Source organism: Mesoplodon bidens (genome assembly GCF_964165515.1).
Source record: "Mesoplodon bidens genome assembly, chromosome: 18".
Lineage (NCBI taxonomy): Eukaryota > Metazoa > Chordata > Mammalia > Artiodactyla > Ziphiidae > Mesoplodon > Mesoplodon bidens.
The window spans coordinates 49,842,111-49,853,019 of NC_138175.1; the positions used below are offsets into that span (position 1 = coordinate 49,842,111).

The 10,909-nt window shown below is 53.6% G+C and overlaps 2 protein-coding genes across 4 annotated transcripts; one reads left to right on the plus strand and one right to left on the minus strand.

Moving 5' to 3' along the window:
* Positions 1-1,295: 1,295 nt before the first annotated feature.
* ZNF428 (zinc finger protein 428) lies at positions 1,296-10,298 on the minus strand. 3 transcript variants are annotated; one of them, XM_081216389.1, is made up of 4 exons: positions 10,206-10,283; positions 9,246-9,382; positions 6,168-6,371; positions 1,296-1,854 (listed from the first exon to the last, which is right to left on the minus strand). In XM_081216389.1, exons 3-4 carry the CDS (start codon positions 6,241-6,243, stop codon positions 1,322-1,324), a joined length of 609 nt encoding a protein of 202 aa, XP_081072515.1. In that variant the 5' UTR covers positions 6,244-6,371; positions 9,246-9,382; positions 10,206-10,283; the 3' UTR covers positions 1,296-1,321. The 3 variants fall into 3 exon arrangements, with proteins under 3 accessions (XP_081072515.1, XP_081072516.1, XP_081072517.1); XM_081216390.1 differs by lacking the exon at positions 9,246-9,382 and having other exon boundaries at positions 10,206-10,298; XM_081216391.1 differs by lacking the exon at positions 10,206-10,283 and having other exon boundaries at positions 9,227-9,766.
* On the plus strand, positions 4,311-6,208 carry SRRM5 (serine/arginine repetitive matrix 5; the record flags this gene model as incomplete). Its single annotated transcript, XM_081216388.1, is given in 5 exon segments — positions 4,311-5,204; positions 5,208-5,431; positions 5,433-5,600; positions 5,602-5,698; positions 5,702-6,208. Coding segments are annotated over 5 exon segments (1,890 nt in total).
* Positions 10,299-10,909: the final 611 nt, after the last annotated feature.

Here is a 10,909-nt window from a genome sequence, read left to right on the forward strand (position 1 = left end):
TTTCTCAGGTCTCTGCTTAGGTCTCTGTCACCTCCTCAGGGAGGACTACACTATTTAAAACTGCACCCTCTTCCAGAACTGTTCTCCCTTCTCTTCTCTATTTTTCTCCACAGCACTTACCACCATCCAGCATATGTTACATCCTTTTTGTTTACTTTTTGTTTACTATCTGTCCCCACCGGTGGCCCCTTTCCACCTCCATGTACGCTCCACGAGGACAAGGATTTTATTTTATTCACTGGTGTGTTCCCAATGCTTAGCACACGGCAAGTATTCAAAAGATATTTGTTAAATGAATTAATGGATCACGGTCCCTACCTCGCAGAGTTATTCTAAGGACCCGATGATCTCATGTAAATAAAATGCAGCACTCTGTAAGTGCTGGGAAAATGGCAGCTGTAATTATAATTAAAGTTCTATTTTTGTAAGTTCCTAGATGCACAACTTCTCTAAGTCAATATACATAAAGCTCTTGGACTGGCACTTGGCACCCGGGAAGCGCTCAGGAAGCAGAGCTATGATTATAATTAAAGTCCTCTTTGTGAAGGTTCTTGGATGAAGTGGCAGAGAGCACTAGCTGTCTTCCACAAACCGTTTTCTGGGCACTTGGCTAGACCGCCTTTCCCAGACTCCCTTGCCGCAGGCTGTGGCCATGTGACTAATCTCTCAGCAAAGGAACATAAGTGGAAGCACTGTGTGCCACCTCCAGGCTGGGGCCTCTAAGAGAACACGTGTACCTCTCCAGGCTCTCTTTCCTCTTCCTCTGGCAGAACCCAGGCCATGGACACCCAGCCATGACCATGTGAATGACAAAAGGCTTACAGGATGGCCTGGGTCCCCAAATCACCATATGGAGGTTACCTGCCAACCTGAAACACCCATCCTGGACTATGATGTGAGCAAGAAAATTCTGTTGTGTTTGAGCCTGTACATCATGGGGTCTATGATGAAATACATGGGAACCACACTGAACATATGCACTTAGTAAACGTTAATTATCTTGGCAACAACGATCCTTAGCTTTCCCCAAGGAGCCCAGGGATGGTGAGGTAAATGCCCAGGCACATGCCTTACACACTCGAGCTTACACACACACATACACACACACACACACACACAGACCTCAAATGCACACTCGGCCGACACACAGAATTTGGCTTTTATTCTGGCTTTCACACAACTACTGCTAAGACGACACAGATCGGTGGGACCCCATCCCCGTGACCACCGCGACCACCCTGATGTCCTCAGCCCCCTCCTCCCACCCCACCCGCCCCACCCGCCCCACCCCTCTGCCAAGCTCCCTAGGTCGGGGCGCTGCCTACACCTCACCCCGGGCATGCAGCATGAAGTGCCCGTGCAGCTCCCCGAGGTTGTCAAAGGAATCCTCGCACTCGGTACAGTGGTAGGCGCCGCCCTCCTCCTCCTCCTCCTCCCCCTCCCCCTCCTCCTCCTCCCCCTCCCCCTCCTCCCCCCTCCCAGCTGGTCGGCCCTCCCCAGCCCGAGGCGGCTCCTCCTCTTCCTCCCCGAGGGCCCTACTTTCAGGAGCTGGCGCTTCCTGGGGGGCTGTAGCGGGGCAGCAGAGCCGGCAAGGCGGGGTGCCCGGTGGGGCCTCCCCAAGGGCGGAGCGGCCACAGAGCTGGCAGGGCTGGGCTGGGGGGCCCGGGAGCTGGGCTGCACGGGGGGCCCGGCGGGATGGGCCCCCCCGGCCCCCCCCCAGGCGCTGCTTCACCTTGTAGCCGGGGTCATATTCGGGATCATCAGTGGTCTCCTCTTCCTCCTCCTCCTCATCTTCTTCCTCTTCGGAGTCCGGCTCTGAGAGAGTATATTCGGAGTCAGAGGAATGCTCGGGGCCTAGAGGGGGCGGAAGAGGAAAGACGGCGGCCTCAGGGGACAGAGGGCTGTGCCCGGCTGTCCGCTCCCTGAGCCCCGTTCAGACGCGCCACAGTATGGAGAGGGCGGCCCGGGCCCGACCCTGCTCTCCCCACAGATGGATCCGCATCGTGCCGAACAGGCCGTATCTGGGTGTCAAGCAAATGAACGTCTTGCAAGAACTGCACCTTAGGGGTTTAAAAAGAACAAAGTAGGAGACGTAGGAGTAATAAAAACAACAATGACAGTGTCCACTGCTATTTTAAGAACCTTGTTTTTTATATATTAACTCAACGAATCCTTACAACAACCCCGAGGGAGGTACTATTATCCCTAAGTGACAAGTGGGGAAACTGAGGCACAGAAAGGTTAGGCGACTCACTGGCCTCCAGTCACACAGCTAAACGGGGAAACAGCTAAATGTGGGTGATGGCCTACACTGGATCATTTTAGGGAGACAAACACTCGAACGGGTACTTTGGCAAATTAAAACATATACATACTCTGATATATGTGGTTTTATATATATATATATATATATATATATATAAATATCTAGTTCAGTGAGTTAAAATATTTATTTATAAGTACAGATATATTACTGTGATTTCATGGCTATGGAGGACATGCCTAGGACAAGTTTAGGTTTAAAACAAAAAGAAAAAAGGGAAAGTCAATGTACAGGAAGGGTGACACCAACAACTGTTACGGGGGGGTGTGGAGAGGGGAGCCCCCACTACGGTGGCAGCAAAATACCAGCTTCTACAGACGTGGTGGCAGGAGCCTGCCCAAAGCATCTCCTAGGACTGTGACAGCCTAGCCCTGTACCCACTGGCCCCCCTTCCTCAGTTTCCCCTGGCAGCGTACGGGAGCCCCGTTCCCACTGAGCCGGCCCCATTGCCCCCTCGCGTCCCTCGACTCCCCAGGCCGGCACCCACCTCGGGGCCTTTGCCACCCTTTCTGCAGGCGGACTAAGGCTTGATCCCTCCCCTCTGTCACATCTGTGCTCAAGTGTCACTTCAGTGACACCCTGGTCAGTCTGTCTAAGCAGCAATCCCTCCCTAGCACTCTCTACGCCCCTAACTCTGCTTTAGTTTTCTCCTCAAGGTATTGTATGCAACACCTGCTTATACATTTACTGCCTGTCCCTGAAAGCAGGGACTTCGTGTGGCTCATGACTGCGTCCCTAGCGTCTAGAACACTTTCTTTGTGCCTGGCATTCAGTTTGACGGAGCTTTTCTGCGGCTTTCACACGTGCCATTCCCTCTGCTGGGAATGTCTCCCGTTATCCTTTAAGGACCCAGAAGGAGGCCTTCCTCCCTGGTGAGGGCATCCCAGATCTCCTAACCCCAGGCAGCCGGTCACTTGTTTTTGCCCCCTGGCTGTCCTAGCCCCGTCCAAAGTCCTTTCCCCACCAGACCAGCGGGCAGGCCTGCTCTGACTCATCGCTGGGTCCCCAGCATCACCCAGCTCAGAAGAACAAGTTATGTTTGCTGAGCGTCCGTCCTTCCCTGCAGCTCTCTCTGTCTCTTGTTCCTGCCTCTGTCCTGCTGTCTGTCCGCCACTTAACAAATGTTTCCCGAGGCCTTGGCGTGGGCTGGTCCCTCTGCCTGGAACACTGCTCCCCACTCTATCTGCCTGGCGATCTCCTCCTCACCCTCCAGGGCCCAGCACAGGCTCTGTCCTCTGCGAAGTCACCACCCCCGCCGACTTCAGGCAGAGGGTCTCTCCCCTGTTCCCTCCACCCTGGCTCCATCTCCCCTGTCGCTGTCCTAAAGGCTGTAGCCATCTGGGCCCCAGAATGTCTCCTCCTTCAGGCTAGAAACCCCTCAGGGGCAGCTCTGACTCATCTGGGGTCCCCAACGGGACGTGTGGATTGAATGAACAAGGGTGGCCCGGCTCTCCCTCCTCCAGGCCTTCGCCTCTGCTCTTCTCCCACCTGGGGCGACCCTCTCCTTCTCGACTAGCCAACTCCTGCTCCTCTTTAAGGCTCCAGCTCCACGTCACCTCCTCTGTGAGGTCCTCCCTGACTGCCCAGGCGGTCAGTGCCTCTCTCGTCTGGGGTCGCCCTGCCCCCTAACACACACTGACAGCCTGGACAGTGACGGTCTGGGTCTGGAGACTGGAGACTCCTGGAAGGCAGGACCTGGGCCTGACCCATCTCTGTGTCCCCAGCAACGCTGAGCATAAGGCAGCCTGGGGAGGCATTTGCTGAACGGCTGCAAACCACAGACGAAACACCTCCAGCTTTGAGCTGGGGCCCCACCCCTCTTTCTCCTCCCACCCCTGACTTCACACCACCTCCCCTCCAGAGTCTTCACTGCCCACTGTGACTTCATGAAGTTCGCCTGGGAAAGGCAATCAGGTGGTCACCCACGGCTACCAAGCCTTTTGTGTCCACCGTGACTTCCTGGACCATAAGCCCTTTCGCAGCCACCATGCCTTCTCCATCTGCGAGAGCTCGGAAGCCCAGCATGTCTCCGGCGTCCGTGGGACCCTCGATGCCCTCAGCGTCTCCCAATCCTCCTGCCTCACTGAAGACCACCAAATCGGCAATGCCCAACAGCCCCTCAGTGTCCACCAAACCTGTGACCGCCCCTAACTCGGTCACGAGCCCAAGCAGTTCCGAAGCTCCCAAATGGGCAAGTACAAAGGCAGCCCCTTGTAACCAGCCCAGCAGCAAGTCCCGAGCCCATGGCAAGGCCCGAACGCCTAGCAAAGCTAGCACTGACACCAGGGCCAGCACTGACACCAGGACCAGCAAAGCCAGCAAGGCCAGCAGGGTAAGATGCCCCCGGCGCAGAGGCACCCACAGCCGAGGCAGAACTCCCGGCAGAAGGGGAAGCCGCAGCTCCAAGAGGTCAGCCAACAGGGCCAGCACTCCCAGCAGGATAAGAACTAATGGTGCCAGACCAGGTATGCCCAGCAGGGTGAGAACTCCTACTTCCCAGCAAAAACAGAGTTGGGGGAAGAGTTACAGCCAGCTGAGAACCAACAACCGGGAAAGGAGTGACAGCCAGCCTAGAAATGTGAGCAGAAAGAGGAGCTACAGCCCCCCAGGAGCCTTGGATATGGGGAAGAGTTCCAGCCTGGCTGGAACCCCCAGTAGGGCAAAGAGCTATAGCCCCGCTAGAACTCCCTTTGAGGAGAAAGGTCACTGCCCATCTCCGTCATCATCGAGGAGGGTGAAGAGTTATAGTCAGAAGATCACCCCCAGCAGGGGATGGAGTTACAGCCCTACTGAAGTGTTCAGGAGGGTAGAGAGTTACAACCAAGGTAGTGCACCCAGCAGGCCCCAAAGTCACAGCCAGTCTAGCACCCCCAGCCAGCCCTGAAGTCGCAGCCGGTCTAGAATGCCCAGAAGGGCAAGAAGTCGCAGTAGGGAGAGGGCCCACAGCAGGGTGAGAAGTCACAGTTGGAAGAGAAATCATAGCAGGGCAAGAAGTCGTACCCGGAAGGGAACTCCCAGTCAGATGGGAAGACATAGCCACTCTAGAATGTGCAGCAAGGGGAAAAGTTATAACCAATTTAGAACCCCCAAAAGGGAAAGATGTTACAGCATCTAGAAGCCCCAGCACGGAGGGAGGTCACAGACGATCTAGAACCCACGGCAAGGAGAGAGGTCGCAGATGGTCTAGAAGCCCCAGCAAGGAGAGAGTCCACAGCCGATCTAGAACACCCAGTAAGGAGAGAGGTTGCACCCTGTCTAGAACCCCCAGTAAGGAGAGCGGTCAGACACTCCAGAACCCCCAGCACGGAGAGAGATTACAGCCAAACTAGAATCTCCAGCAAGGAAAGAGATCACAGCCGATTTAGAACCTCCAGCTAGGAAAGAAATCACAGCCAATCTAGAACCCTCAGAAAGGAGAAAGATCACAGCCAAACTAGAACCTCCAGCAAGGAAAGATATTACAGTCGATCCAGAACCCCCAGAAAAGAGAGTGCTCTCAGACGATCTCGAACCTCCAGCAAGGGGAGAGATCTCAGCCAAACTAGAACTTCTAGCAAGGAGAATGATTACAGCCAATCTAGAACTCCCAGAAAGAAGAGAGACCACAGCCGATCCAGAACTTCCAGCAAAGAAAGCGATCACAAGAAGGAGAGCAATCCCAGCCAATCTATAACCCCCAGAAGTCTCAGCAGGAAGGGATCCCCTAGCAGGGCAGAGAGTCCTAATCAGAACAGAAAACCTAGCGAGATAAGGAGCCACTCCCCGTCAAGATTTCTCAGCGGAGCCCCAATCCCAAACCAGGAAGATAGTCAAGCCAACACCACCACCTCGAAGGCCATCTCACCTGGAGAGAGGTCCTCATCGTCTTCCTCCAGGCTGGCGTAGCCCCCAGTCTCAGCCGGCTCACGGGTTTCTGTCATGGCCAGGGGAGGGGACAGGAGACAGGAGCGAGCAGCAGCTGGGCAGTGTCCCTCCCTGGCCAGCTTTCCACAGCCACACGTCGGCCACAAGTCCTCTGAGGCAGGATGTCAGCAGGTAGAGAGGGATGCTGGACAGGGGAAGGAAAGGCCTGTGATGACTCAATAAACTTTTACATAGCATCTGCCTCCCCAGGACTCAGTGTGCTCAGTGTTGTGGGCAAGGAAAAGATGATCCCAACCCTGTCCTTGACTGCCTAAAGGGCCTTGACTGCCTACACAGCCTTCACTGCAGGCTCTGCCCCTCTGTAGGCCTTAATTTCCCCATGTGGTTCTCTTTCAATGGGGTGGGGAAGGGTAATATTCCAAATATTTAACAGCGAGTACCAACATGGGCACCAGTCAGAACTGAGAGGGGAACATGGGCCTACGGCAGGCATTAACCCTTTACTTGCTAGGCTGTGGGAAAGTCTGGGGCAGGGGGAAGAGTCCAAAGTGGCAGCTGGGGGTAGGGATCACTTGGAATAGTGGTGATATACCAACCAGTCTAGAAGTAGGTCCATATTTTAAAAACTAGTATGGTTGCACTGATTTGTGAATGTCAGCCCTAACTCTTTTTTTTCTTTTAATTTAGTTTTTATTTATTTTTGGCTGCACTGGGTCTTCGTTTCTGCACACGGGCTTTCTCTAACTGCGGCGAGCGGCGGCTACTCTTCCTTGTGGTGCACGGGCTTCTCACTGAGGTGGCTTCTCCTGTTGCGGAGCACAGGCTCTAGGCGCGCGGGCTCAGTAGTTGTGGCTCGCAGGCTCTAGAGCGCAGCAGTTGTGACGCACAGGCTTAGTCACTCCACAGCATGTGGGATCTTCCTGGACCAGGGCTCGAACCCGTGTCCCCTGCATTGGCAGGCGGATTCTTAACCACTGCGCCACCAGGGAAGTCCCTGCCCTAATTCTTTATCAATTTACACCTTGGCAAGATGATGCCTAGGTTTGAGTCCTAAATCTGCCACATTCTAGCTGTGTAGCTTCAAACAAAGGACCTTTCTTCTCTAGCCTGTTTCCTTCTAGGTACAAAAAGGGCTTCTAGGGCTTAACTTACGTACTTGTAACCACATTGAGACATTATTATCTCCTTTGCACAGATGAGGAAATTGAGGCACAAAGAGAATTATCACACCAACTGGTAGGTGGGTGAACTACGATTTGAAGCCATGTCATCCTACCTCTCATAAAATGATCCTTTAGCGGAAAAGATTTTTTGAAGATTCAGTAGGCTCGTTGATATAAATTGGTGGTATGTGGCAGGTACTCCATGAGCAGTGGCTATTACCACCCGCAACCCCAACCCTCTATAAACCCCCACCATTCCAGACTTCTCACCTCTCCCTGTGCACAACAGGACTTTTCACATCTGTGGGTCTTAGTAAATCCTACAACTGCTGTCTGGAATGTGCTCCTTCCCCCATGTCTGCCTGGAGAACTCTTACTCTCTCTCCAAAGCCCACCTCAAACAGAAGAACCTCTATACTTCTCCTCAGCCAAACACCACCTCTGCCTCTTCCAAGAAGCCTTCTCTGACTCCTCTTTCTCTCCCTCTTCATCAATACTCCCTACACACACACACGCGCACACACACGCACACACACACACAGCACTTCTTGTTCTCCCACTGCGCTCCCTGAGAGTAGAGAGCCAGACAGAGCAAGTTATGAAGGGGCTGGCAGCCTCAGCTGCACCTCTTATATACCAAGGCCTGTGCTGGGCACTGGCTAATATGGTGGAAAACGCATGATTCCCTTCAAACTCTAGGGGTCGAGTTTAATGCTGGGGACTAAAGAGAAAAAGATTAGGATTGAAGCCTGGAGGAGGCTGGGGCACGGGAAAGCTGGCATCAATGGCAGGTGAGCTTTCTAAAGACACTTGGATTGGGCTTTAAGGACAGAGAGGATTCATAACTGGCAGAGGAGAGTTCTCCTAATACCCTATTGCCTATAGGGCTCCATTTCATTTGGGAACTCTACTTTATGCCAGGATAGGTTGCCAGATTTAGTAAATAAAAGCATACAATACCCAGTTAAATTTGAATTCCAGATAAAGAGTCTTTTAGAAATGTACACCTCAAATACTGCATGGAACATGGGTATATTAAATAGTTCTTTGTTGTTAATCTGAAATTCAAATTTAACTGGGGGTTCTATATTTTAACCGGCAACCATACACCAGGGACAATCAGAACTTCCTATGGGATTAGCAGGAGACATTGCTCACCAGTGCAGCCTACCCTTCCCCAAGCCCACATCACACAAAGCCCATTCCAGAGTATTCCAGATGTGATGTGGAGGCAGTCCTTGGTGCCTAAGTCCCATTCCTACAGTGAACATGGCGGCCAGACAGGCTTCTACGATCTTAGAGGGGCATAAATGAGGTTCTCTCACTACCATAACGCAAACAGTGCCGGAGACCCCACAGTGTCATGAGCCTACAGCAACCAACTCCCAAGATGCCGTGCGCGAACGTAATAGGCACCCATTCCCACAACGCCAGGGAGAGGAGGCAAGAACAAAACCTTAGCCAGGACCATAAGGCCCAGTCCCCACTGCTGCTGCAATTTTCCCCAGGATGCCTCGGGCCTATAATGACCACCTTCCAAGGCGCTCTTCGACGAAGCACTCCAGGCTTCCAGGATGCTCAGCGGAAGGTGTATGACAAAAGGCACGGTTCCCCACAAGAAGCAAGGATAATCCCAGAATGCACCAGGCCCATAACGACTAGCTGACAGACTCCCACAGTGCTTTAGGGCACGGCGTCCCATTTTCCCAGGATGCCCCAGGACGGCACGGAGAAGCGTTGGGGGAGAAAAGGGAGCCTGGATTTCGCCCTCAAGCCATCACGGCCCAAGACTGCGGCCGGCTCCTCCGTGACGGGAGCCGTCACTCCCATCATGCAGCGGTGCCGTAGTGCCCGCTTCCCAGCATGCCCCGCGCACCTCCATCCCGGACACTCACCGGCGCTGGCGGCCCCAGCTCCGGCTCGGCGGCAGCGGCTGCACGCCCCGGCTTTGCGCCTGCGCTGCAAGTGGGGTAGGAGGGAGTGCGAGGGGCGTGAAGAGCCTAGGGCGCTTGCGCGGCGAGATAGACCATTCCTGTAGCATAGTGGGAAGAGGGGCTGAGTCGGGCCATCGACAAGGCTCGAGCAGGGGGTTCCGGGCCTTGCCCCTCGCTGTCCGGGTTTACTTGGTACAGTCCGCAGCCGGACGGAACGAGAAACTGCAAGGCTTGCGCGTGCGTGATCGATCATGAACGCGCCTTACAGAGAATGGGATGCGCTGGGGGTGGGGTGGGGTGGGGGTACCAGCTCTGCCTGGATCCTGGACCTGAGGCCTGCTCATTTGCATAATCTTAGCGCGGGACAATGGGAGGCCTCGGGCGGTGGAAGAGCTGATTTGCATATTCCCCGGAGGGGCCATACTCCGGAGCGCATTGATTAGCATATGAGGGGCTTGGTGGGGGGGAATGGAAAACGCCGGGCAATAGCGCACGCGCACAGGGACTGCGGACTAGCGCGAAGCGGGCATCCTCAGTTCAGTCGGAATCAGTTTGCATCCGGAGAGGGGGCACAAGGGACAAGACCCTTACCAACCCTCACAACCCTCTCCCCATAACCAGGATAAATATTTATTGCTCTCTTGTGTGTCAGGCCCTGTGCTAGAGGGCACTATGGTTTCCGCGGTGAACATAACCGGCCTCTATCCTGCTGGCCACCCAGTCAAAGGAAGGAGATTCACACATAATCAGAACCACAACCCGGAGTGGTCAGACTTGGGATGAGTAAAGCAGAGGAAGCTGTGGGAGCCACAGGAGGCGCCTGCCCCAGGGAGTCTTTCTGGCAGAGGGAACAGCAAGGGCAAAGGCCTAGGGGCAAAAAAAAATTGCTTGGTTGGAGAAAGTGAAAGCACTTTACTGTACCTGGAACAGAGTCAGAGAGGGGGAGGTCTCCTACAGGCGTCGTTAGGAGCTCAGTCTTCACGATGAAGGTATAGGAAGCTATTGTAGAATTCCAGGCTTCCTGGACGTGACTCACATTCCAGTTTAAGATTCTCCAATGAGACCCCGTTACATTTAGAAAAAAATCCAAACCCTTTATCATGGCCCAGGAGCTATACACATGGTCTAACCCTGCTCATCTCTGACTTCAACCCCCATCCCCATCCAATCCTGTCTACTTCCACTTCCCCTCTAACACCCCAATCTCTTTACCATCTCAGGTCTTTGCCCTTGCTGTTCCCTTTGCCTGAAAATGCTTTTCCCTCTGATCTTCGGGTAGCTGCTCTTGTGCTCATCATTCATATCTTGGCACAGATGTCAATGTGACAGGCTTCCTCTGATCTTTTTAAGATAGCACCTCCAGATTGGCTTTAGAGAAGTGAGCGGGTTATGGATAAAGCAGGATTGGCTATGAGGTGATGGTTGTTGAAGCTGGGGTGACAGATGCATGGGGCTTCATTGTCCTGTTCTGTCTACTTCTGTATGTTTGATGTTTTCCATAATAACAAGTTAAAAGAAAACAGTACCCGCATCCCCTTACTCTGTATTTTATATTAATAGTACTTATGGCAATCTGAAGTTAAGTTTTTATTTTGTTTTGTTTTTTCCGTCCTTGCTGTAGTCTG

Excerpts from the sequence above, each read along its gene's own strand:
- ZNF428 (XM_081216390.1), bottom strand. The coding sequence starts at position 6,243 with ATGACAGAAACCCGTGAGCCGGCTGAGACTGGGGGCTACGCCAGCCTG. Across the intron at positions 1,855-6,167 it reads CGATGAGGACCTCTCTCCAG|GCCCCGAGCATTCCTCTGAC; the intron begins GTGAGATGGCCT and ends CGCCCCCTCTAG.